The sequence below is a fragment of the Exophiala xenobiotica genome, assembly GCF_000835505.1.
Source record: "Exophiala xenobiotica strain CBS 118157 unplaced genomic scaffold supercont1.1, whole genome shotgun sequence".
Taxonomy (NCBI): domain Eukaryota; kingdom Fungi; phylum Ascomycota; class Eurotiomycetes; order Chaetothyriales; family Herpotrichiellaceae; genus Exophiala; species Exophiala xenobiotica.
In genome coordinates this window covers 317,288-342,072 of record NW_013562494.1, presented here as the reverse complement: position 1 = coordinate 342,072, position 24,785 = coordinate 317,288, and the positions used below count along the sequence as shown (strand labels likewise).

The following is a 24,785-nucleotide window of genomic DNA, read 5'->3' as shown; positions in this document are numbered from 1 at the left end:
GGAAGGTAGTTGCAAGGGTATGCTCATTGTGTCCGCTTCTCGCTATGCTTATATTTGGCACAGTAAAGTCCCTTGGTGGACGTTGCCAGCATAGGAGAGATCTTAAGGCTCGCCTAGCACCCTGCCTCTCTATACCCATGGGCCGACTACTGTTGAGCACACCAGAGGCTTCATCACCGGCGTACTCGTATTCTGCCAACATCTCAAAATAACTGCTTTACCTCGACTGCCTTGCAACACCTTTCAAATCGAGGTAGCCTTGTGGCCGCCTTGCTTCTCCGCTTTCTTCGTATTCACCTCTTCTCCAATCGGCCATCAACCAATCTCCAGCTACTCTCAAGGCAATGGCTCCTGACATGCGCAGAATCTTCCTGTCTGGGAGTAGGCCAATTCCTATTTATTCTGCTAGCACGGAAAAATGATGGAATTATTGGTTCATCACGGTAAGGCAGCTTTCCAAGACTCGTACGGTCCTCGACGTTGTCCAGAAGTGACCATCCAGAAAACATGCGAGTACGACTCCATGGATATGCTGCTATATATTCTGCAATGTGGCCGTACCCAGCTTCGATAGTCGGCTTTTACACTCCAACATTCAGTGATCAGGCTGTATTACATCACAGGTCATGGCAGGTAAAGTCCTAAGCCTTGTCACCAGCATTGCCTGGTTCGTTCTGGGGATTAGCGCTACTCCTCAACCATACTGCAAACCCATTCCAGGTTCTTCCGACTGGCCTTCGCTGTCAGAATGGCAAGCATTGAACTCAACGGTCCTAGGCCGACTCATCGCTCCCGTGCCACCTGGCCTGGTTTGCCAAAAGAATAGCTCCTTATACAATGTCGAAGCATGTGGAAATGTGTATCAAGAGTGGACAAATTCTTCGTGGCATGCCTCGGATCCTTTCACTGGCGACTACAACGACGAAGCTTGCCTCCCTAGCAATTTAGCTCCTTGCTCTGCTACAGCTTACCCTGCCTACATCGTCAATGCGAGTGATGCCAGCCATGTTCAAGCCTCTGTCAAGTTTGCCAAACGAACAGGCGTCAGGCTCATCGTGAAAGGGACAGGCCATGATATTGCGGCACGGTGAGTCCTTGGGTCCTATGAACTGGCGTTAGATACACTGATAGAATTACTAGCTCCTCAGGTCCGCATGCACTTTCGATCTGGACACACAATATTCGTGGCGTCAATGTCACGATGGGAGACGCACGTGCAAAGAAGTACGGTGGCGTAGCTGCTGTCAAGATCGCCGCGGGTATGCGCATGCGAGAGATATACACCGAAGCCGCTAAACACAACATCACTGTCGTCGGCGGAGGCGATGTTGATGTGGGAATCGGAGGGTGGATCACTGGAGCTGGTCACAGCCCGATCAGCAGCAAGTATGGCCTCGGTGCAGACCAGGTACTCGAGATGGAAGTCGTTACCGCCAACGGCACACACTTGACCATCAACGAGACTTCCTATCCTGGCCTCTTCTGGGCCATGAGAGGCGTGCGTGTCCGATTCTTTTGTTGATCGTGGCTGTGCTGACATCTTCCAGGGAGGCGGCTCTACCTTTGCGGTCATGACCTCTGTAACCGTTCGAGCTTACCCGAGCCTTGCATCGACCTGGTACGTATACAGCTACAATACGACGGCCGACTCGGATACCTACTGGTCCTTGGCCACGTACTTCCACAGTCAACTTCCAACTCTTTCGGACAAGGGTGTCATGGGCTACTACTGGGCGTTTGCCTCCCTAGCCTCTCCACCAGCTGCTCCGAAGAGCACCATCTTTGGCGTCTGGGTCCTGCCTGAGAAGTCTGCGGACGACACAAAGGAGATCATGGCTACAATGGAGGAAGCGATCAGCAACAATACTTTCGGATGGAAGGACCCAGTTATACTATCCAACTATTCACTATATGTCCCCGATTTCATGTCCGGCTGGGTCCAAAACACACCAGAAACCGTTGGAGTCAACGTTCGTCTTGGTTCTCGACTTCTTGGCCGCAAAGCACTCGAGACCGACCCTCAGCAATTGGAAACCCTTCTGAAGAAGTCAGTTGCGAATCCGCAGAATGCGATATTGGGCAACCTTGTCGCTGGTAAGGGCGTCAAAGACGTTAAAATCCCCGGTGGGAGCAATGCGGTCGTACCAGCATGGCGTGATGCCTATGTACATTACAGTAAGTTCTGAATTACAAACTTACTAGAGGGGCGTAAAGTGGGCGCTAATATGACCTAGTCCTCCCTCGATCATGGCCATACCTGAATGAGACGGGGAAAATCGCTGCGACCACAGAGCTGCGAAACGTGCAAGTTGAAGCCCTCCGGCAGCTTGCGCCAAATTCAGGAGCGTACGTCAACGAGGCCGATCCGACAGAACCCCGTTGGCAACAAGCATTCTGGGGCTCCAATTATCCACGTTTACTGCAGTTGAAGAAATACTGGGATCCGACTGGTGTCTTTTGGTGCATTCCGTGCGTCGGACATGAACTGTGGGCTGTTCACAGTGACTATGGCATTGAAGGTGGAATTGGTCAGACGCCTGGCCGGATATGTAAGGCTTGATCTGGACATCGTCGCCAGTGAGATCTGAATTCAGGAGTGGTGCGATCAGGATAGCGGTCGATATTGCCAATGGTTGGAGGTCCTGCAGGGTACTGAGCATGCAAGTCTCACTGCGGCCGGATACAGTAGTCTTCAGTGGACCTAATAATTGAATACCTAGGTAGTTGCAAAGCGCGAACGTCAGAATATTACCTGAAAGGTCGATTTCTCTGCTTATATGTCCATCGCAAAGGCGTGGTCTAACAGGATTGATTCAACGTAACGAGGCTGGAAGGTTGGCTCGCTGGCTCACCACTTCAAATGACCATATTCACCGAAAATTCCAGTCATTCAGCCACGCCTTCCCCAATCTACCTTAGCACAGCCTTGCGCAATATTTCCCACGTCTCCTTCATACTCCGTGGCTCGCAAGTAAACGGATCTGCGGTTGCTATTCAATTCTTTATCGTCAACCCGCTCGCTCTCGTTGCGCAGCCTCTACAACCTCACATCTTCCCCCCGGCCCACCATGGTCGTCCAAGCCATCAAAACCGCATCTACCTCACGAGTAAGCCCTACCCAAAACCGAAACCACAACCACCTCCCGCTTTTTGCCCTTTGCGATTTGTCTTTCCCTGCTGCGCGGCGCCATATGCTAACCTTCCTCGTCTTTCTTTTTCTACCAATAGAACGGCCTGGCATCATTCATCCTCCAATGTAAACGCCTCGACTTCCACTACTGCGACTGGGCCGGCTCTAGTCGGGGCATGAAATCGTTCCTGACCTCGCCTCTGCTCGCCAACTTCACATCCAAATATCCCGGCACCGAGTTCCGCATCTCGCCCCGTCCGAACAAGCACCCCATCGTGAAAGCGTACTACATCAACGGCCGCGAAAAGGCCGTCTGTCTGCGCAATCTCGAGAAAGAACAGATCCTCAAGAAAGTCGAGTTCCTGGTTACGAACTCGGGCAAGAAGAATGAACTGATCAGAGGTAAACCCGTGATCAGCACGAATGAGAGTGTCAGAGGAATCTGGAGTCCTATGCATGGGGGAATCAAGGAAATCTGATTTGATTCGATTCGGTAAGCATGTGTCGACTTTTGTTTGGTGGTCCAAACGAGCGAGAGGGACAAGACGAGATAAAAGCGGCTTCTGGGGAGGATGATGGTCATCTGGGGCTGGAGAAAGAGTCAGAAGAGCAGCTGCAACAGACATGGGTATATCGCTGAAGTATGCGGGGCCAGCTATCTCGGTCAGGGAGAAACGGTCAGCGCAACGGTTGATGGAATCACACTCGAGGGCATTGCGCCCTCCATGGATGGCGACGAGCATAGATGGACGCGGCCTCGCCCAGGGTCACGGTCACTCTGGCCAGCGCCATTGTCATTGGCTACTAGTAGAAGATCTGGGAGGGAGTTAGGCATGTGAACCAAGGAAAGGCATGGAAATCTCCAGCCTGAGATCGTAAGCATTAAAGCGGGCTATTTGGCAGGCAGGTACTATCATATTGCCCCAACGCCACGCTTCGTCTGTACCATACAATAAAACGCAAGGCATTCCAAGCGTCATAAGAATCATTCCTCGTCGTTCATGAGTCGTCTTCATGAATCGTTTGAGAACCATCAGAGTGGTATGCCATCTATGCCGTGAGTTCCCCTTCCCCTCGGCGACACATGCCCTTTTCAAGAGCTTCAACTCAAACCCCGGAACGCACCAAGACCAGTCTTATCACAAATAGACTGGGAACATGGCCAATTTGCCGGTCAACTTGCTATTGCAATCATCGACCACGCACTCTTTGAACAGAGGAGGTGGTTTGACGACGGCTTTCCTTCTACCTCCTTTAATGGGAGGTCGGCTTCCAGCACATTCTCCGCAGTAAACCTGTGTCCTGAGTCAGCATCAGCAGTAAGGTACGGGAGGATAGCGCTGCTTACATGCCCACATTGCTTGACAACCCAGACTTGCGCCTTTGTGTCGTCTTTCCCAATCGCCAGCTCGTCACCACAACGAGGACATAACACTATATCGTCCTCGCTAAACGACCGTATGAAACCATCTTTAGGCGCCGGCGGAGCTTTGTATGGTTCTTGTACCACCTGCGGCGTCTCCGAACTGCGATCAAATATTTCTAGGCCCCCAAGTGCGAACGCAGGCCGTCTGTAATCCATGTGAATAAGTAACTCTGGCCCCGGCTCATTTGCTGGCGCAACCTCATTCCGCCTAGCACCCATGTCTCTGGGCCTAGCCCCGTCGAACCGCTCTGCAAACATATCGTCGTAGGCGTTTTGCATATTCCCAAACATGAATTGCGTCCCTCTTCTGAATAGATCCGGCAGATAGCCAAATGGTCCTCCTCTATCTGGATGTGGAGGCGTCAGACGATGATGTGGGCCTCTCGGAGGCTCTGGTCGGCGGTTCCCCGAAGGGGCAGGTCTTTCATGGAGGAACTGGACTTCTGGACTAGAGCCGAGACTGTGGGCAAACCGTTCTGATTCTGTGTCGCTATCCACCTCATACTCTTCGATCTGGAAGTCGGAAGTCTCTGACAAGTCTATCACCTCGTGATCGTGGTGTTCTTGTCTTCTTGTAAAGGGAGGAGCATGAGATTGTCTGGTTTCGGTCGATTGCGGCAGCACATGTCGTCTCGTAGAAGGTTGAGGAGAAGCGTCTGTGACTGTGGTGGCATCGCTATCTTCGCCGGTCAGGTCGATCGTGCCCTCGTCGGGCGCCTGTGAGAGTCGGTTGAGTGTGGTAGACATAACTGGTCTTCGATAGTCGTAGCCGTCTCTTTCCAATCGTGGTACCGCAGGCTCGGGTGGAGGTGACCCCGAAAAGAGGCTTGACGGGGAGGTCGACATCGGACGTAGGCGTCGGCGTTTAGAAGGCAAATCTGGACTCACACTTCGACTTGCTGAACGGGTGATCTCAGCGTGAGACCTCTGAGAATCAATCAGCATTTAGCCTCCTAGCCACATGGCTCGGAATCGGTAGATTGGGCGTACCTTTCGACCTGAGGACGATGATGCCGAGTTGAGGAAGTTGCTCAAGGAACGAGTAGGAGCTGAAGGCATGTTACAATTGTTGATAGCGACAGGCGATACCGAATGGATGGATATTCCTCATGTGAGAGTTGAAGCCGCGTTGTTGAAGTAGAAGGGAAGGTGAAGTGAAGACGCTCGGGACTGTGATTGTGGTTGTTGGTTTGGGGCGAACTGAGTCGGTGGCTTCGATTATCGCTTGTTAACTTTAGTGCGGGCAATCAATAAATTCCCCAGTGAACCGACGGCAACTCGCCACCACCCGATATATGACCTTTTCATAAGCCTGATGATCAATCCGACCGACCAACCACAGGGGCAATCGACTGAAAGCAGGAGGAGAAGCAAAAGCAAAAGCAAAGGAGACCTGAACATAAAGTCAAGATGGTGGAGCACTGGGGTTGCTTTGTCCAGCATCGTTTATGCTGGTCATTCTATCTCACATCCGATCCAAGGGTGAAAATGTATGTGCATCCATACAATATCAATGCAGCAGTCAACCAGCCGTACCAGAGTAACATCCGTGTCAATGACTGGGTATCAAAGCAACTTTTTGCATATCCTGTTGTACATTCCAGCCCAAATATCTTCATTCCTGCTTGAATGTGCCGAAGCTGGTGAGAACTCCTTGCTCATTCAGACTGAACAACTGCTGAGCGTCTTTGCCCCATGCAATCCTTGTCGCAGGAGTTCCGGACTTGAACACCTCCGACCACTCCTTCGAGGCCTTCGAATATTGCTCCACACTGATACCACCGGACCCTGCCGAGGCCAGAAATTGGCCAGTGTAGTCCCAGCTGATAGAATTAACTGGACTGCCAGTCTCGATACTCTTGATCTCAGCAGCCTTTCTCAAGTCCCAGACCGAGATTGATGATGAACCCTCCGTCACCCCTGCTAGCCAAGTGCCGTTCTCAGAGAAGAAAAGACATTTCACTGGCGCTCCAAGATCGAATGTTGCTGCTTGTGTGCCGGATTTGACGTCGAAGATCTTGATTTGACCGTCCACTGCGCCTGCAGCCAACAAATGGCCATCAGGGTGGAATTGCGCGCATGTCAAGGCTGAAAGATGTTAGCAGAGACCCAATCTATTGGACGTAGTTGACATACCTGAATCGGTCTGGACTTGTGTAAGCAGCTGGCTTGATTCCAGATCGTAAAGTGCATATGTCTTGTCGGCGCCAACTGACGCAAGAATAGTGCTACTGGCATGCAACGCGACCGCATTGACTGGACCACCATGCACCGAAAACGAAGACACCTCCTTTTCTGCCTCAAAGACCTTGACCACTCCCGTAGAGGTGGCAATGACGGCTTTGTCCTGCGCCCAGAGACCGCTGGTAATTGATCCTTGTCCGCCTTTGAGCGGCTGCAGTACTCGGTTCTGGGAAAGGGAAAACACTCCGGCTGTTGCATCACGCCCTGCAACAAGAGCCAAATCTCCAGACTCGTGGACAGCCAACACTGTTCCCCCAGGATACAGGGGTTCAGAAGACGATAGTGGTGCGTACGTCGAAATCGATTCTGCGGTGGCCCACTCTTCCGGGACTGGTCGCTTCCGTCGGGTCTTTGACAGTCTGTATGGCATATGTTAGAGAAGCAAAACAAGGAAATTCCAGTTCGCATACCTTTGCTGTTCATTGTCAATCTTTTCCATGATGGGCGCCGGCAGTGGCGTACTGTCCACCTGCATGGCATCGCCATTTGTACCAGTTGGACCTCCGCGATTAACGCTGACCTTCGCCAAAGCCGTCCTTGCTTCATCACGTTCTGAGGCTACTTGTGCGATAACCCTTACGGCGGCATCATGCTGATACAAGGCAACACTGAGTTCCTGCCGAGCTTGTTTCAGATCTTGTTGGAGTTTGTACACTTGCAGAGCCATAGAATCCCACTCGTTTTGGAACATAGAGAGCATGGCGGGTATTGAGGTCACTTGTGGAGGCCGAGGAATGACGGTTGGCTGTGTTCTGATTTCGAGGAGGTCTTCTGCAGAGAGAGCCTCTCCGGTAATCGGTTCTGTGCCATTCTCGTTGATGTAGGCTTCGATGAGGCGCTTCTCATACACATTGCCTGATTCCGTAAGTCCCAAATACGACAGCTTCGTTGTCTGGTAACTCACCAGTCTTTCGTGATACCACAGGCACCTCGGGTGGTGTCCCAGAAACTGCGCGACAACGGGTCAGTCTGGTCCGTTATGGGGCACAGTATAGGCAGACTTACTTGCGCACAGCATTTTTGCAACCGGTACACCAATACGTTTCTTGTCGGCCTACTATATCAAAGGTTGAGAACCTCGCGGCAGTGAAGGAGGATACACAGAATGTCCGTCGACAAAAAGTGAAGCAAACTTCACCTTTCCTGCCTGCGATCTGCTCGCCGCCAATAGGAATCATTCAACGGCCAGAATCTTGGCAGTATTGAGCTCGGCTGAGTTTCCTTCTATAGCTGTCCTTGCTCGAGAGCAAGGACCCTTGCCTCACCTGCTACATTTATGTAGGCACGCAGGATAACAACCTACATCGCTGGTGGATGTAGCCTTGCTGGCTGGTCTTTGCACTATTGATTTCCTTCGAGGGCCATGGCGAAATCCGCTATCCGGTATGAAGAACCTGCCATCGATACGATCTTGGTTCAGTCATCTTTTCTTTTACTTTCCAATATTGTGAACTCCGTTCTTGACAATGTTTTTTACTGCGGTCTCGTGGGACAGGTCCTCCTTGGGATGGCCTGGGGCACACCTGGCGCAAAGCTGCTGTCTCACGCCTTCGAAGAGTCAGCAACACAATTGGGATACCTAGGCTTGATTGCCATTGTGTTCGAGGGCGGTCTTGCAACTTCAATCAAGTCAGTCAAGACCAATTTATTTCTGTCGGTCTGCGTTGCCGCCACAGGCATTCTACTCCCCATCGCCTTCTCATTCTCCTTACTTGCCGTCGCCCATGCCACCCATCTTCAAGCTTTCGCTGCTGGAGCAGCCTTATGTTCTACCAGTTTGGGAACCACTTTCAGCCTTCTGAAGACGACTAATCTAACGACAAGCCGTCTGGGGACAGTACTGACGAGTGCTGCTATGCTTGATGACGTGATAGGACTGATCATGGTACAAGTTATAGCTAATCTGGGTTCTGGGTCCGACAATTTTGAAGCATCTACACTTTTACGACCAATATTTGTATCTCTGGGCTTCGCAGTTTGCTTACCAGCCCTTTGCAAGTTTATGATCAGGCCCATTCTCAGACATTCAAGAAACAGCACGCTTCACCTTCCGAAGTCCCTCAGAAAGGCGAGTGGTGCTTTCTCACTTTATTTCCTGCTTTCGACTGCGTTACTTGTGGGACTGGTCTCTGCTGCGAGCTATGCAGGTACATCAGCACTATTTGCAGCTTATATTGCAGGGGCCACTCTCTCCTGGATGGATGGGGAAATACTCAGCGCCAATGGAACTCGGACAGTCCATTCAGACCCGCAAAGATCAACGTCAGAAAAAGGTCGGCCATGCCAGACAGCAGATAGTGACAGCTCCAGCCCAGATTGTAATGCAGAACCAAGCAGCCAGAAATGCGATGCAGATGCACAATCTTCAAACAATGGAAGCAGTCCACAACTCCGGCCGGCAAAGGCTTCTCGTCTGCCCACTCCGCCCCCAGAGCCGGAGAATAGTGCGGGTGAGTCTGACGTACCGGAGCATGCACCAAAGGCCACCGACAATGAGCGACGCAGTATGCGTATGTATAATCAATACTACGGCCCCGTAGTCGAGCGCATCTTAAGGCCTCTCTTCTTCGTAAGTATCCATATTACTTACTCATCATTTTAAGTTGTTAACTTGAGTCGCCTAGGCGTCGATCGGCTTCTCCATTCCAATCACAAAAATGTTCCGAGGCTCTATAGTCTGGCGTGGCATTGTGTATACAATTCTAATGGCCGTTGGCAAATTGTGCTGCGGCCTCTGGCTGGTTCGCTTCACGAACATCGGTTCGGGAACAAAATCGCCTACAATCTCATCGGACAGGAAGAGATGCGAAGGCAAAAAGCGTCAGACCAGATCATTTCCTCGGCCGAAGTCTCTGTATCCTGCCTCCATACTCGGTTGTGCAATGGTTGCTCGTGGAGAAATCGGCTTCTTGATTTCCGCCGTTGCTGCCAGCAATGGGATCTTTTCTGCCAACGGCAATGGTAATCAGTCCACGTCAGACATCTACCTTGTTGTGACATGGGCAATATTGCTATGCCAACGGCAATGGTAATCAGTCCACGTCAGACATCTACCTTGTTGTGACATGGGCAATATTGCTATGCACGATTGTCGGACCACTCGGTTTGGGCATTCTGGCGAAGAGAGTAAAGCGGCTGCAGATGGAAAGAGCACAAAACCGAGAAGGCGGAGCGGAAGATCCCTTGGGCATTTGGGGTGTAACTTGAGTGACCGACTACTGTACGACACTTGACGTTGCAACCGCGAGCAGAGAAATCTCAAGTTGTGGGTAAAGCAAATTCATTGCAACTTGAAAATTTATTGTCTAATCAAACCCAGAATGAACGCCATCTTGCATGTACTGAGCTCAAAAGAGTGCTCGTTTCAACATCTACCAAAATCCCACTCCCTGGCCTTGCCAAATTTCTTCGACATGGCCTTGAAGTACCCCGAATCGTCACGGTGACGACTACCTGGAAAACATCTTCATCATGTCCTTTCCCTTATCTTTACTTTTACTATCGCCTCCCAAGAATTGTTGCGCCAGGTTGTTCAATAGCGCGGCACCGCCTCCCTCGCGGTGGGCGCTCTGACCGTGGAAGTCCGACCCGGAGACCTCGTCGGCTTCGACGAAGCCTGAGCGCTTCTCCCGAGGGGCATAGGCATAGGTATTTTGATATTGAGGTGGAGGCCCCGCACGATTGGGTGCATACATGTACTCGTTGTTGCTGTGGCCGAATGGAAGTGGTGAAGAAGGGTTATTCTGGAGGTAAAGTGGCTGGTCTTGCGGCCCTGAGGGGCGGCGGTCAACAAATTCCAGTCCTTGACTTTGCCCTTTCTGCTGTTGTTGACCTCGCCCTTGCGGAACGTAATAGTATCCCTGACCGTCTGTACCGTCAAGATATTGAGGTTGGGCGTCACGGTATTCGTTTCGGGATGGCGAGGACTGCTCTCGGCGGCGCTCCGATGATTTTGACAGCTTATTGATGCCGTAGATGGCGACTCCGGAGACCATGGCTGTCTTGATGAGGCCCATGATGGATACTTGGATGGGAATGTGCTGACTGGTGCTGTAGCTTGTTGAATTTATCTGAGAGTAGTTGCTTGAGGGTATACTCAGAGGTGTGGAAGATTCTGCTTGTGGTATCAATAGTCTCTGTCTTTTTGGCGGATGAGCTCCTTTATAACTTTTGATATTCATGAAGAAGTTGCTATGAAGGGCACGTCATCTGTTCAAGCCATAACGAAGGCATAGCGAAGCCACCACGATTACTACTACCCACCGACGAAGAGCGAGCCTGACTTGGCTACAAGACCGAGACCGAGATGTTACAACAATATCTTCTCACAACGACTAGACTGGCTTGTACAGTCAGTCACTCCATGATTGGTAGTAATAGCAGGCAGACAGATTAACGCCAGAGGACTGACAAGCCGCAGCAGCCGTGGGGACGCGTAGCCTCAATACGGAGACAGTGAATGTGCAATACGATAGCCACCACTGAGTTACGGCCCCCAATTTCTAGTACCTGTTCGGCCCTTCGTGGGAGGCTGATGCAGAAGAGCGACGACGATCAACCCAAATCACCCACGATCATCCCTCCACCTTTCGCTCTCGGTTTCGGTTTCCTCGTTCTCGTACGCAGGGGGATAATTGATTTTCCCTCCCGAAGACAAACTGCCTCGCTGCCACTGACCTTGACACTAAGCTTCTGTCGGTATGCACTTCGGCGCTAACTTTTCTTCACTATTGACAGCATCCTACTCGTATGCTCTACCAAAAACACAACATGTATCGCACAATGTCATCGATCATCGCAGTGCCCCCCACGTATCAGCATGGTACGGTTCTTCATAATGGAGACACTAAAGGTGGCCTGGCCAGGTAAATCAAACAATCCTGAATACGACAAACGGTCTCAAAACGGTAAGCAGCACGAGAGAAGCGCTTTGGAGCCTCGTCCCAGTGCTTTGATGTTTCTCACCGTCGATAATTATCGTCCAGCCAACACTTGATCAAGCAAGAGATGCAAGAAACGCTAATCTTAGCAGCGTATGGTGTCGCTCTTCTCATTGCTCTCCTTTTTTCATCTGGGTTGAGGGCCACTCATATAAAGGAGGTAGAATCTTCCAAGAAGCCTCGCAATCAAGACCTTGGGGCGACGAAAAATCACCTCTTTGCGCAGATCGTCTTTGACACGGATTCTGTCAAGCCTCGCCTACTAGCATGACTACTCACTTTACATACGCCGATGGCGTTGCCGTCGCCGAAGTAGCCTACTACGTACCAGCACTGCTTGTCTCTCTCTATATCACATCGAAGCACGGATTCTCCAAAGGCTCGGGCTGGATCTTCCTGACCATATTCTGTATAATCAGAATTGTTGGCAGTGCTGCCCAGCTTGCCACTATCAACAAGACAGATCCGCAGACCGCTGAGACTATTGCACTTGTCTGTGCAGTACTAGGCCTTTCGCCCTTAGTATTATCTACGCTGGGAATACTTGCTCGAGTGTGAGTTGCGCTACCCCGGCGAGTATATATTAGCTGACTGTTGGGCTACAGGTACTATTCCATGTTGAAGCAGCCATGGAACACTATATTCTCGTTGGTTTTGTTGAGAGCCGTCCAGATACCGGCTCTTGTTGCTCTGATTCTCTGCATCATTGGGGCAACAAATACGAATGATCCTGCACAGATCTACTCCCAGAGCATTGTGCACATCGGCATTATACTCTATGCAATCGTCTTCGCTGCGCTCGTCCTACTTACCGGCGGCACCATCCTCGGCTGGCGGAAAACCACTCGTGGCGAACTGCCGTTGATCATTGGCATTTCAATTACACTACCATTTCTGGCTGTGCGAATCCTTTATGCTCTCCTTGCCGTCTTCTCGAATGACTCCCGGTTCAATCCTGCTACGGGGTCGAAGACGGTGGCGCTTTTCATGGACGTCTTGCAAGAGATGGCTGTTGTCCTCATCTACCTGACGACTGGAGTCATAGCGCCCGCGGTTCCGAAGGCCGATGATGGCCAGCCGCGGTCACAAGATTCGAAGTTGATGTACAGAGCCCGGCGTGGTGACTTCAATGGTGGACGGCTGGGCTTATTGACTCTGGCTGTGGCTGCTTGGACTGGGAAGATGGACGAAGATCATCATAGGAGACAAAGACATCGTGGTGTCAGAGAGGAGGGCAGCCAATCCGGGTATCCGCTCTCCTCGCAGCAGCGTTATGGTTCCTCCGCCGTGTGAAAGGCCCGACCGTGGCAGCATACATACAGGCAGCGCGGCTATTGGGCTAAGTTGATTGGCCGTTGCCCTTCCGAGTCGAATGGACAGGTGATATAGGCAGAGAAACAGGCTGTGAAGGCTGATCTCGGTTGTATTGATAGACTAGATGGAGTTTTTTGTCGGCTTTCGAGGTAATGTTGATTTCCTTGCATGCCCGGTCTCTGGCAAGGTACCGCAACCTAGGGTGTTTACGCTTTCGAGGCCCGGATTGAACAATGCTCAGTCTCCAATCCGCCGGAGAAAAGAAGTGGATGGCCTGCCGAGCTGCATTCCGCTTTCGGCGTGGTCGTAGAGCCAATTTTGTCGACAACTCCGCATCATCGCACAGCATCTCTCCTACTCTTACTTCGTACCTTCTACAGGCCCATACCCAAGCGCTGTGGCTCCCTTGATGGTCCGTTTCCCAGCCACTAAATGATCAGGATAATGTCGGTGCCTGGAACTTGGTGACCATCGTGGTTGGTGAGATGCAGAACCCGCCGCGTGTCACCTCCTTAGTCATGTTTGACAAGGGACATACACTGGACGCCTTGTGAATATCACTTTGCCACTCGCAAAGTATCAGAACTACCTGAAAGACGAGGCTGTGGAGCTCGAGTTCGACGATAAAACCACAAACCCATTGCGTCTCATGCAAGGGAGGCCAAAAGAGCCCTGGTTGAAGACACGAAGCGCAGACTTGAGAGGACATGGTGTACTGTGGGAAGCCTTCCAAGGCTTGTGCGCCCTGTCGGCAAAAGCGATTGAAGGTATGCGGCCTCCGTCGTTGATGCCAAGGATGATGCAGGACGAGGCGAGCTAATCGTGATCCAGTGTGATCGAAAGCCTCTGCCATCTGGATGCGGACAATGCCGGAATGCATCTCGATCCTGCCCTGGCTATCGAAATGAGCTAGACCTCGTGTTTCGGCACGAGAATGATCGCATTCAACAGAAATTCCAGGCACCGTCCTCCAGCACACGACCCTGGACCACGAAGCAAAACACAACTCTGGACTCGAGCACAGAAACCGTGTCCGCACTGGCAGCGACTCGCTCCAATCCCAGGATTCCACCATCCACATTGCCTGCATTGTCTATACCTCGCAGATCAAGCCTTCCAGCAGGAAATGTTGGCCTGTTCATTCCTCAACCCAGCCAGCCTCTTTTCGACTTCGCAACCAATTTCTTCTTTACACAATACGTGCCTGGGAGTCATTTCGACTATTTACCTACCCTTTATGGGAACGCCACCGCCGATTCTCTTCTATCGACCGTCGTCAAGGCTGTGTCACTTGCAAGCTTTAGCAGTGAAGCTCGCAATCCCAGCTGCCTGGCCCTTGCTAGATATCAGTACTCTTGCGGGCTTAAAGGAACTAACGCAGCAGTTCAGGCTCCCGAGGCTTGGGCCAACGATGACCTACTGGCGTCAATAATGCTCCTCGCCTACTTTGAGGCTCTTTCTGGCCAAGCATGGTCCGAATTTCCGGAGAAGACCCCGATCAAACCCATTCTAACCTCCTCATTATCTGCTGCGTGGACTCGCCACGTTGAAGGTGCGTATGCATTACTCACTATGCGACGGGATCGCTCAAACCAGTCGCGGGTGAGTGCGTGCCTCAACTACCATGTCAGCAATACCGTTCGTGCTCGTTGTGTGCAACAACACATACGCATAAATCCGAAAATAACTTCGCCCAATCTCATAGCTCCGTCATTGCTCGGAGAAGAACAAGACCGTCACTTTCTCCTTCTTATTGAGACATATGCGCAGCTCAGGGCCGCCATGCGTGAGGGTTCACTCAATGATCCTACTGAGATCATCCGCCGTGCTAGACTCATTGATAGCCGGGCTGTCTCCATGACCAAAGATCTTGAGGTTTCGGCTTGGAGGTTCGACATTGTCACCACGACTCGCGAAGTTGCCGGAGTGTACAGGAACAGATATCACCTTTACGCGGATCACCGAGTTGCCCAGCGATGGAACACCATTCGGATGACCAGGATGAGCCTCAACGAGATAATGTACGATCATGCCCAGCAACACCGGGAGCTGTCTGACCAATGTGGCCGATTCGCCAGGATAGTCGAACAGATGGCTACTGATATCTGCCAATCTTCATCGCAATTCTTGACAGCATCTGGATCGTTGCGTGGATGCTCGCCAACCCGATCGAGCATTGCATCTTCATATTTTCTCATATGGCCTCTGTTCAACTCTGCCGCAACTAAATTGTCCCCAGACTCGATAAATACGTTTGTCATTGACAGACTGCACTACCTTCACCGGGAAATGAACATACCACTAGCAAGAACGGCGGCGCGAATGTTGCAAGAAGGAGACGTAGACGAAGACTGGATGCACATGATGCATCTGTTCTGAGCATTGTTCTGCTGTATCTGAGCTCGGGAAAGCTGTCGAGCATGGTTTTTATGTTGCCTTGGTCGAAGTGTATGTAGCACATGCCGCGAGCAGGACAGAGAAGCAACAAGCAACACCTTCTCAAGCGAGGCATTGTCTTGTGGGATCTTGGGCGCGGAATCATGTCTTGGTAGACCTTTGCTTGATGACCTGGTGTCTCCGGGCCCTCGGGAGCCGCAATTCCTCCAGGGGAAGCTTGGAAACGTCTGAGTTGACCAGGTGAAGATCATGAATCGGAAGGAATGAAGCCTTAGAGCCATGCTTGAGACCCTCAGAAACCATTACAGTCGTAGTGAATATGGAAGCCATCCTTACGTGGAGAGCCGCCCGTAACAGTCAAGTCATTGGCCACGTCACGTTTAAGCAGCTTGGCCGCCGACCTTAATTAAGCTTGGTTTTGGGCTATCCCTCGAGGCCTTCAAGCCTGTTGCACTCTTGACCTCTTCTCTGCTTCTCTTCAAGCCTCTCCCACAAAGGGGACCGTATCTGCCTTACCGCCACCGCTTGCGTTGGAGCCTAGTGGCCAGCAATATCACATTCACTCGCCCTCATCTACCACTTACCCCGATCAGAAAACCTGCTCCCTGGCGAGGTCCAGTCATGTCCTACATAGAGACTTCAACCGGTTTGTACAGGCGACCTCTCAGCCTCTCAGAGAAGGGCATGGTTGCTGCTGTCGGGGCTTTTCGACCCTCGCCCCGTGAACTCATCAAAATCTATGCATTTGCAGATTTCACAGTTACTCAATCCGCCCAGACGGTCGAAAAGGTCGTGTCAGCTTTCGCCAGCGCGTGGAAAGCCCTACGGCTGCTCAGATCACCCGACATAGCCACGAGCTTTGAAGACGGATTCAAACTGTACCATGTCCCTTCACCAGAAGCGTTCGAAGCATGGCTATCGCGCACATTCATTGTCTCCGAGGCAGGCACATCCGTACAGAGTGCTGTGAGAGCCATGCAGCAACGCATTGAATTGCTTCCTGCAATCCAGCTGATTCCTCATGCCACGGAAGATGGGACGTTCCAAGGCACCCTCATTCTTTCCATCAGCCACTGGCGAACCGAGGCCTCTGGTGCCTTCAAGACCCTCAACCAGCTGTTTGACTACGCGGCAGATCTTCTCTCCGGTACAGCTACGACCGAGGCTTTGTCGAGGCATCATTTGGGCGACGAAGCCTGTCTCCTAACTCCAGCTACTGAAGATATCCTCATGCCGGACCGACAAAGCACGCCGGAAGCCAAAACCCGCGTCGAGAAGCGTTTTGACAATTACTACTCCAAATTGCCCTGCATCGACTTCCCGATGCAAGGTAGTCCGTCGGACCCTTTCTCAACGGCCAAGGAAATTCGCCATACCTACAACCCGTCCACCACAGGAAACCTTCGAGCCGCCTGCAAGGCTCATGGCATCACAATCACATCTGCCGTTCATTCTGCATACCTTGGCGCCGTTTGGACCTTTGCACCGTCAGAACACGCAAACCGCAACTACGCATCTTTAATGCCAGCACAAGTCCGCACAAGGCTCCCCCCGTCTTCACCGTACCGTGATCAAGGCTGCTGGAGCGCCGCGCAGATGCTGATGCTCACCTTACCACCAAACCAAAACTTCCTCGCTCGCGCTCGCGATCTACGAAGTCAGTACAAGCTCGCGGACCAAGAGTCGTGGTGGTATGAAGATGCCCTAGAAACCAGCGAGCAGGTCAGCCAGTTGGCGGTGAAGACACCTGCCGGGCAACCCGTTTCGTTCCCGTGGTTCACTGGTTTGGGCCTTCTGGACGGCGAGACCATTGTCCCGGAACATGGGGACATCAAGGTCGATGACGTCGATTTCTTTGCGGACCCATTAAGTCCGGGGATTGTGTTGAGGGTGTGGACGTTCAAGGAGAGACTGAATATTCATGTGGTCTGGAACGCTGCGTATCATACAGATGAGCAACTTCGTCGGTTGATGGACGCCATTCATAAATCGCTCGCAGCAGATCTTGGTGTTAAAGTCGAGGTTGAGATGACCGAAGACAAGGAGTATTGATCTTAAGGCATCCTGAATATCGTGGAGACCTGAGCCCAACAAATTCCAGAGGAGAAGACCGTCAACATCGCTCAACTGCCTCTAGTTCGAGACAGAAGAGCAACACTGTGTGTGGTATGAAGCAAAAAGGCCTTCGACATAATACCTTATCTCTTGGCTTCGTCCCAATCTCGTTGGCCAGATGAGACCCTTTTTCTGTTGAAAACGGCTGCTGTCAGGACGCACGCGATGAAGTGTGTCCGATCCGTGCGCAACGAATATGAGAACCAGATGTTCATATATGACTATCATCCATCATCGGCTCCTGGCACTGATTGGGAAAATAAGCACGAGGGCTACCGTCGGCAACACGGTCGGTTGTCGATGTCGTGTGTGAAGTGACAGTGCAAATCCCCCCCGGTTTGACAGCCCAACTACCAGGTAAACTCGGTCCTCAAGCCTCGTGGTTCTTTTGGAAAAGATGGCATCATGATGGGTACACACGATCAACTTACCTCACAGGTGCATAGGTATGGTAAGAGTGCCATTGTTGTACTCGTAGACGGTGAAAAAAAGGGTTCCTCAAGAGTCAAGACAGCAGGTACTAGGTACATGCCTTACTCTCGTAGTATGTCCACAACGAAGAGGGCGCCCCTTGACGGGGAGGGAGAGGTTGCTAGGGAAGCACATGGGAAGGTAGCACGTTGGCATTGCAGTTCATCTCCCCAAGATTACACAGAGCGAGGAGAGGTACCACGGATTACCAGGCGCCGCCATGCTCAACCGTAGTAACGCACGACTATTATGGCGAATTCCCACGCACGAACCGTGATCCTTTTGGGTTGAAAGTTCCCACCACTAATCATACGCAGATTTGTAGCTGGCCTGCCAATTTCCTCGAGCAGTCAACAGGTGGAGCACAGGAATGCACTATGCACAGTTACGGTCACCACCTACGGTAAGGGCACACATCAGGCGTGGGCTTGGTGGCTTGTCAATCACCACCAGCTCTGAGCTCGCGGCGAGCAAATTACACCTGCACTGCACCGGGGAAACAAGCCAATTTCAAAACAAGAGCACTGTACAAAACAAATCAATATGCTGCGAAATTGTCCCCTCGAAATAAAGGTACTAGTAGAAAGATATAATGCTGTATCTTCGCCCATCTGCCCTTGGACCCTCCCTTCGTGCTTCGTTTTCCTGTCCTCTTTGACCTTGCCAGGTCTGCGAGATGAGAGTCACCGCTATGCCACCCAACCGATACCTCGAGCTTCTCGCCAAACCGGTCCACTGCTTGCCCCGGCCACAGCGTACATCGAACTTGCAGTCTTCTCTTTACGCCGGCCACCACATACCACCTGTCCGCTCCAATATCCCTTCAAGAATGCGAAAGGCTGTCCATCCAACGTGGTTGGGATGAAGCAAAGATGTCCATGGACTTGTGTTTGTATGGAAGAAATTACCAGCCCCGTACCCACTACACAAATTGCATCTTCCACCAGGAAATTGCCTAGAATGGAGAGATGAGTGTGAAAGATCCCTTGTTCCATTTCAACAGGCTCTCCCTTGATGCTTTTTTGTACTCGCCCAAAAATTCCACACCCCAAGAAACGACAAGGAAACCCAACGACACCCAGACCAAACAAAAAAAGTCGTTTCTGATGCATGACCGCGTAACTAGACAGACTGAAAAGAGACAAAACAAGGCAAGAACAGAGTTGACAGCTATCCACGCTATCAGACAGCAGGCAACCTTGGCCGCGCACACTAACAAGGAATATCAATATATAACAGATTTTCGCGCCGTCCGGACAGTGCTGAATTGAAATGAGTATTCCAATCTGTGCGGAACAAAAGATGGTGCAACATTTAGATTCTAGGGAAGGCATCAAGGTCGTTCAAACTGTTACAGGAAGGCTCGTCAACTTCAGTGATGTAGACCACCTTGCAAGCTGTTGGGGTCGATGGTGCCAAAGGGATTCATGTCCATGTGTTCCATTGGAGTATGGAATTCGGACATGTCGTTCATCATCAACATGCCCTTTTCATCAATCCCGGGACTGGGCATTGGCATGTTGAGATTTTGTTTCGAGTACATCTCGCCGAGCATCAAGGTCTCGTCCATCATGCCATTGCCGTCATGACCCATGTTGAACATGTCGGCGGAAGCGCTTCTATGCAGGGCTGACAGTGGTGGCGACTGATTGGCGATGACTGGATCAGGGTGACCCATATGTGGCATGGGAGACATTGAAGATGGCATCATGTGGCCGTCAACCATGGGAGAAGGTGAGAGGAATGGCATGTTGAAATGTTGTGGAGTGCTAAACTCAGAGGATGGCATTGGTCCTTGCGATGAATGTGATGGGAAAAAACCTGGGCTGGCAAACTCTGAGGGTGAAGTGGCTGTCGCTGACATGGGCATCTGACGGAAGTCCATGCCATAACCGGCAGATGTATCGATTTGCAGAGTGGGCCCAATAGAATTCTGCATAGATTGCTGCGGCATTGGCTGGAAGAGGTTGTGATGTTCGGGAATCATTTGCGGCGATGGCTGCTGAACATGGAAAGTCGGCATCGGTCCATGAAGCATGGAGAAGTCGAGCGCGATCGGTACTGATCGACTTCGTTGACGCTTGTGACCGGGATGTATACGACCAGGGTGGAGGTGTTGGCTGACGCCGAATTGCTCTTGAAACATTCCGACGTGAGGAGGATGAGGTCTGGCGAATTGAACTGAAGGCTGAGATGCAGGCCGAACAATACCCATGGTAGGTGACACAGGTGCAGACGCCGGCATAGCATTCATATCGAAGGGGTTATGTCGATTCTGGAAGGACTCGAGAGACACCAACTTGGCAAGCTGTCCGCTCAACACCTTGGGATGTCCTCCCAGCTGGTGAGTCAGGATTTGGGATGCTTGTTGATCCTCGGTGAAGTCACCACATTGGTAGAAGCCGCCAGAGTTGGACGAGTCCATGAAGAAGTTGGGAGGCCTGTTCAACTCAATGATAAGCCCGCCCGGTCGCGGTGGAGAGCCGTTAGCAGTTGGCGCCGTTTCACCAGGTTCCAACTGAATGCTCTTGATAAAGGCGAACGGGTATTCGATCTTGTAGCCAGCGGAATCATTGTTGATATAGTACGTGATGCAGGCTTTGTCCGGAGAGTAGAAGACGACCAAGTCCATGGCGTTCTGACCCACCCTTCTCCAAGAACCGATGCTCAAAGATCGACAGGTGAAGTGCTGAATGACTTGAAAAGGTTAGTCGATGCTAGACCTTCGATGTCTAGGGATTACTTACCAACTTTGCCTTGAGCAGAAGGATCTCCATTCATCAGCATACCACCGCTCCCGTATTGAGCCATAGGCCCACCGGGACGGCGGAGTAGCTGACCGGGGAAAGGCCTGCCAGTTTCCATGGCCTGCATGGCCAGCAGTTGCCTCAAGGATTCTGGGATATTGTCACAGTCATCGCCATTCTCTAGGGTCTTCTTCGCAATCATCTTGATCTTGGCTCGTCGTCGGCTGTGAATCACGTTAGCGCTGAACCTAGATACTCTAGCTTGACCATGACACGCACCTGTTTTGGAACCAGATCTGAACGGAGCGTTCCGTCATGTTGATTTCTGAAGCAATACGTTCGCGAGTGGCAGCAGTGGGAGTGGGATTCTTCGCAAATTCCGCTTCCAAAGTGACCAGCTGATCTTGTGTTGCCCTTTGTCGTTTCTGGTTCTTTTGCTGTTGTGTCAACGTACTCTTTCGAGGTGGACGGCGGGCCGAGGAGGTAGGGGCTGAAGTCGAGCTGCTCGAAGTCTGAGGAGGTGTGCTCTGAGCATCCATTGGAGAAGGAGTTGACTCAGGCGAGAAGTCGGTTGGGTCGGAGGAAACGGGCTCCATGATGTCCATCGATAACCCGCGTCGGTAGGATGGTTCTAAAGAATGGATTGCTCGTGAGCAATGTTGAGTAGGTGTCTGTGTGTTTTCTCGTGCGTGGCGGCAGAAGGCTTCGATTCGCTGATCCAGGCAGCTGAATATAGAATTACTTCGTAGATGCACCGATGGGCAGTGTGGCCGGGTGTGCTTGAAAAGGGGGTTGCTGTTGGTAAGGACCGTAGATAGTTGAAATGGTAATGAACGCAACAAGCTTAATGAATGTGGTCGAGGGCCTTGAAGGAGTGAAAGGCACGCTCGAGGCGAGATGAGGAAGAAACAAGTAAAGAAAGAATGTGATGGATAGAGATGGGAAAAAGATGGAAAGCTGGTAGGACGACAGTGAGGATAGGAAAAAGGACGGAGAATAGAGGGAACGGGAGCACAATAAGGGAGGGCCGGGGGCACGGTAAGAGGGAAGGTCAGTGAGCGACCCGCAGCTGTAGCCATGATGAGTGGCGGGCATCTGGCCGCTGGGGTCTTATGCAGGTACACCGGCAAAGCCTAAAAGCTCAAAGCACAAGCCCCAGGTGGAGGCCTGTTTAGCCCGCTCATAACTCCTGTAAGCGTTAGGCTGGTGAGGCCTGGGATTCCATCCGTCCAATGATGCCCCATTAAGCCGTGAGGCTCCTACGCACCAGCCATCCCACCTGTGCCCACCCAAAGCCTAGAGGAAGCTTGGATCTTAGCCTTGTTCCAGGAGGGAAGAAGAAGGTCAGGTGTGGCCCTTGTCTGACGCGCTCAACACCCTCAGGGACGAGGGGGAGCAGCAGTCAAAACACCCCATGTCACAACATGGATTCATCCTGTCCGTCTCACCCACCACGCGCTCCAACAACAACACATCCCTGAATCCCATGGGTCTGACCATCTCCCTAGCGTGCAGACCTAAAAAAAAGCGAGAAGCCAAGCACCGGCAAGATAGGAGAGTTGCACTGGGCCTTGTGGCATAGAGCATGACGTTCCAACAGCGGCAGTACGTAGTACGTTTAGCTGTATCATAACCAACTTGTAGTACAGTACTTCGTGAGACCGTGGACTCGGATGCGCAAAGCCCAGTACACACTGACACAAGGCGCCTTTGGATTTGACTTGGACCTCTCGAGGACTTCTTCCTGCAACTTGCTGGCTCGCGTCCGAGACACCAAGTCACGCTTACCTGCAGCCGCCCGCACCACAAGGCTAAAAACCCAGAACTCCCTTGGGAAGCTCGGAGCTTCTGCGACTTTGCATCAGTGCTTCAAATGCTCGTGCTGCGACCTGGCTTGACCCCTCGTGCCCCGGTCTCACTGACCACACAGTAGCATGATCGAGTTCTTCTGGAAGCCAGCTGTGCAAGGCCATGCTGGCTCCTCCCATTACTGTCTGATCATCCCCAATCTACGCCGTTACGACGGCACCAATGATGAAGATGATTCTACGTTTGTCCGCTGGCAATGAAATGCTCTGTTAAGCCAGACAAGCAACACGATTGGAGAAACTGGAAAAGCATCCGGTCAGGTATGAGTAGAGAGCAAGTCATAACAAGCATGACGGTGGTTATGATTCGTCACAGGACACCTTCAACTATTTCTAGGCGCTGTCACCCAAATACAAGTCAACACCGACGAACCGACTGGAGTGCCTTTTCGAGTTGGAACAATCCTTCGAAGCGTCTCATAGCGGCTATGATTGGACAGTCTTAGTGGCTGCAAACGACCACTTGTGTGTGTGTAGAGGAGTAGAAAATTCACCGCTCCTATAATTGTCTCACGATGAGTTGCCCTTCCTTCCTCTTTGGACGGGATCTGCCACAGCCGAACGGTCTCGGAAAAAGCATTAGGTGTTGCACATGCTGGGAGCCGAGCGGCCTCATGAGACCATTCTCCTGAAGATCGAACCGAGCGCGGTGCTTCGCCCACTCATGCATGTCGTGCATGGATGGCGCTACTCGTACCATGTTCCAGAGACGCATCTCGCCACTCTTCCATGAGGGACGAAGGAAGCCCGTACGAGAGTGAGTAGCATAATGCTTCTGCATCACGCATTGGCCTCCACATCAGATCGTATTATTATTCTCCCCAGTCGCGTTGGCACTTGAAGACAGGTTGTCTGGCATTAAGCACGAGACAGCCTTCAGCCCCGGCGTTCGTGATTATAGTAAAGGCCATACTGATAGGTGACCGATAGGGAGTAGCGGGGACCATTGCCCGTTGCGTGATGACAAGTGGCCAGCGGCAAAAGGCTCGTGGTGGAGGTGTTCGAGGTGGAAGTGGAGAGTTCTGTTGTGGTGACATGGCTTTGGAAAATAATGTGGACATGTCCTCCGCGCCAGGCAGAGTTTGATATGTGGTACCCTGCTGTCGAATCGAATTGCGAAATGGGGACAAAGCTGGCGAGGATCTGTTGATGATGCAGGCAAGAAACCGGCGTGGCTTGTTACCCCTGGCTGTTGCACTAGAGCCGGTTAGGAAAAGTGCCAGGTACCAGCTGCTCGCCAGGTACCGACACGCGTTGATTGGTGAGATGGTAGCCGCCCTCCAAGCTAAATTATCGGAGCCATACCATTCCAAGACTAGTTGTATCTTGGCAAGCATGGGCCAGACAACGACGCGCGACCTCGATCTTCGCTCATTTTTTTGGTGTTGTGCATCAGGGGTAACGACAATTGTCGAGGCCTGACTGTATCTTCGACATCTCACAAGGAAACCGCTATGCAATGAAGGTCCCTACGAGGTATGGTCTTGGACAGTATTGAATGTGCATTTTGAGCTGCGAGGCTCTGCATCAAGCTTCATCTCCGGGAGATGACCAACATATGTCATCTCAACTGTCATCGACACTGCATCCGATGTGTCTGATCTTGCTGACATGCACATGCCACATTTGCCGACCTGTCATTTGAAACGAGACCTTCTGGGCCGTTGGACCGTTGAGGCCGTTGAGAAAAAGTACTACCACACTATGGTAATAAAATGAAGACCCTATACGAGGATGACTTCATCGAATTTCGATCGACAGGCAGGAGACAGGCTGTCTCCTATGAAATCATATGAAATCACCTTTACTGCGTCCCGCAGTGTGAATGGCCGACTTAAGAGCAGATCACTATTCGAAAGATGCATCGCACAACCCAGGAAGCCGTAGGGACTGGGAGGTCGTAGGCATCCTAAGAGGGGGACTCGGTGGAAAGTCTCTATCGACTACGATCGCCAATGGAAGCACTCCTCTGGATGCCTGCTTTGGACATCTCCATCAAGAAATGTCTCGCCGCTTCAACTGACATAGGGAGAAGGTGTGGAAGGTGTGGAGGCACGTGTTGCTCCTCTTTGGAAACTCTCTCTGCGCTGCACCTGGAGCCTTGTCACGCTTTGTCTCACTGCCGACCCGATT

The 24,785-nt window shown here is 51.7% G+C and overlaps 10 protein-coding genes across 10 annotated transcripts; 6 read left to right on the top strand and 4 right to left on the bottom strand.

Annotated features, from left to right (window-relative positions):
- Positions 1 to 626: 626 nt before the first annotated feature.
- Positions 627 to 2,560, top strand: PV05_00137 (uncharacterized protein; the record flags this gene model as incomplete). The annotated part of the gene is made up of 4 exons (XM_013465001.1): positions 627 to 1,087; positions 1,141 to 1,498; positions 1,548 to 2,175; positions 2,235 to 2,560. 4 exons carry the CDS (start codon positions 627 to 629, stop codon positions 2,558 to 2,560), a joined length of 1,773 nt encoding a protein of 590 aa, XP_013320455.1.
- A 404-nt stretch (positions 2,561 to 2,964) lies between these two features.
- PV05_00136 (uncharacterized protein) lies at positions 2,965 to 4,115 on the top strand. Its single transcript, XM_013465000.1, has 2 exons — positions 2,965 to 3,107; positions 3,229 to 4,115. Exons 1-2 carry the CDS (start codon positions 3,069 to 3,071, stop codon positions 3,607 to 3,609), a joined length of 420 nt encoding a protein of 139 aa, XP_013320454.1. The 5' UTR covers positions 2,965 to 3,068; the 3' UTR covers positions 3,610 to 4,115.
- PV05_00135 (uncharacterized protein) lies at positions 3,972 to 5,793 on the bottom strand. Its single transcript, XM_013464999.1, has 3 exons — positions 5,547 to 5,793; positions 4,479 to 5,483; positions 3,972 to 4,425 (listed from the first exon to the last, which is right to left on the bottom strand). Exons 1-3 carry the CDS (start codon positions 5,613 to 5,615, stop codon positions 4,270 to 4,272), a joined length of 1,230 nt encoding a protein of 409 aa, XP_013320453.1. The 5' UTR covers positions 5,616 to 5,793; the 3' UTR covers positions 3,972 to 4,269.
- Positions 5,794 to 5,968: 175 nt separating this feature from the next.
- PV05_00134 (uncharacterized protein) lies at positions 5,969 to 7,912 on the bottom strand. Its single transcript, XM_013464998.1, has 5 exons — positions 7,806 to 7,912; positions 7,705 to 7,749; positions 7,211 to 7,655; positions 6,693 to 7,159; positions 5,969 to 6,644 (listed from the first exon to the last, which is right to left on the bottom strand). The coding sequence occupies exons 1-5, from the start codon at positions 7,816 to 7,818 to the stop codon at positions 6,172 to 6,174; spliced, it is 1,443 nt and encodes a 480-aa protein (XP_013320452.1). The 5' UTR covers positions 7,819 to 7,912; the 3' UTR covers positions 5,969 to 6,171.
- A 183-nt stretch (positions 7,913 to 8,095) lies between these two features.
- Positions 8,096 to 10,947, top strand: PV05_00132 (uncharacterized protein). The gene is made up of 3 exons (XM_013464996.1): positions 8,096 to 9,369; positions 9,425 to 10,069; positions 10,120 to 10,947. Exons 1-2 carry the CDS (start codon positions 8,164 to 8,166, stop codon positions 9,830 to 9,832), a joined length of 1,614 nt encoding a protein of 537 aa, XP_013320450.1. The 5' UTR covers positions 8,096 to 8,163; the 3' UTR covers positions 9,833 to 10,069; positions 10,120 to 10,947.
- On the bottom strand, positions 10,116 to 10,816 carry PV05_00133 (uncharacterized protein; the record flags this gene model as incomplete). The annotated part of the gene is made up of 1 exon (XM_013464997.1): positions 10,116 to 10,816. One exon carries the CDS (start codon positions 10,814 to 10,816, stop codon positions 10,250 to 10,252), a length of 567 nt encoding a protein of 188 aa, XP_013320451.1. The 3' UTR covers positions 10,116 to 10,249.
- A 1,060-nt stretch (positions 10,948 to 12,007) lies between the features above and the next one.
- On the top strand, positions 12,008 to 13,033 carry PV05_00131 (uncharacterized protein; the record flags this gene model as incomplete). Its single annotated transcript, XM_013464995.1, has 2 exons — positions 12,008 to 12,294; positions 12,346 to 13,033. The coding sequence occupies 2 exons, from the start codon at positions 12,008 to 12,010 to the stop codon at positions 13,031 to 13,033; spliced, it is 975 nt and encodes a 324-aa protein (XP_013320449.1).
- Positions 13,034 to 14,485: 1,452 nt separating this feature from the next.
- PV05_00130 (uncharacterized protein) lies at positions 14,486 to 15,433 on the top strand (the record flags this gene model as incomplete). Its single annotated transcript, XM_013464994.1, has 1 exon — positions 14,486 to 15,433. One exon carries the CDS (start codon positions 14,486 to 14,488, stop codon positions 15,431 to 15,433), a length of 948 nt encoding a protein of 315 aa, XP_013320448.1.
- A 639-nt stretch (positions 15,434 to 16,072) lies between these two features.
- PV05_00129 (uncharacterized protein) lies at positions 16,073 to 17,503 on the top strand (the record flags this gene model as incomplete). The annotated part of the gene is made up of 1 exon (XM_013464993.1): positions 16,073 to 17,503. The coding sequence occupies one exon, from the start codon at positions 16,073 to 16,075 to the stop codon at positions 17,501 to 17,503; it is 1,431 nt and encodes a 476-aa protein (XP_013320447.1).
- A 1,059-nt stretch (positions 17,504 to 18,562) lies between these two features.
- PV05_00128 (uncharacterized protein) lies at positions 18,563 to 21,813 on the bottom strand. Its single transcript, XM_013464992.1, has 3 exons — positions 21,064 to 21,813; positions 20,785 to 21,008; positions 18,563 to 20,734 (listed from the first exon to the last, which is right to left on the bottom strand). The coding sequence occupies exons 1-3, from the start codon at positions 21,387 to 21,389 to the stop codon at positions 19,410 to 19,412; spliced, it is 1,875 nt and encodes a 624-aa protein (XP_013320446.1). The 5' UTR covers positions 21,390 to 21,813; the 3' UTR covers positions 18,563 to 19,409.
- Between the last annotated feature and the right edge of the window lie 2,972 nt (positions 21,814 to 24,785).

Bases quoted from the DNA above. Each gene is read 5' to 3' on its own strand.
- PV05_00136 (XM_013465000.1), top strand. From the start codon at position 3,069: ATGGTCGTCCAAGCCATCAAAACCGCATCTACCTCACGA. The intron at 3,108-3,228 runs GTAAGCCCTACC...TTCTACCAATAG, and splicing joins AAACCGCATCTACCTCACGA to AACGGCCTGGCATCATTCAT.
- PV05_00132 (XM_013464996.1), top strand. From the start codon at position 8,164: ATGGCGAAATCCGCTATCCGGTATGAAGAACCTGCCATCGATACGATC. The intron at 9,370-9,424 runs GTAAGTATCCAT...TGAGTCGCCTAG, and splicing joins TCTTAAGGCCTCTCTTCTTC to GCGTCGATCGGCTTCTCCAT.
- PV05_00135 (XM_013464999.1), bottom strand. From the start codon at position 5,615: ATGCCTTCAGCTCCTACTCGTTCCTTGAGCAACTTCCTCAACTCGGCA. The intron at 5,484-5,546 runs GTACGCCCAATC...ATTGATTCTCAG, and splicing joins CATCGTCCTCAGGTCGAAAG to AGGTCTCACGCTGAGATCAC. The intron at 4,426-4,478 runs GTAAGCAGCGCT...CTCAGGACACAG, and splicing joins TTGTCAAGCAATGTGGGCAT to GTTTACTGCGGAGAATGTGC.
- PV05_00128 (XM_013464992.1), bottom strand. From the start codon at position 21,389: ATGGACATCATGGAGCCCGTTTCCTCCGACCCAACCGACTTCTCGCCT. The intron at 21,009-21,063 runs GTGCGTGTCATG...CGTGATTCACAG, and splicing joins CAGATCTGGTTCCAAAACAG to CCGACGACGAGCCAAGATCA. The intron at 20,735-20,784 runs GTAAGTAATCCC...AACCTTTTCAAG, and splicing joins TTCTGCTCAAGGCAAAGTTG to TCATTCAGCACTTCACCTGT.
- PV05_00134 (XM_013464998.1), bottom strand. The intron at 7,656-7,704 runs GTGAGTTACCAG...TTACGGAATCAG, and splicing joins TGTGGTATCACGAAAGACTG to GCAATGTGTATGAGAAGCGC. The intron at 6,645-6,692 runs GTATGTCAACTA...AACATCTTTCAG, and splicing joins ACAAGTCCAGACCGATTCAG to CCTTGACATGCGCGCAATTC.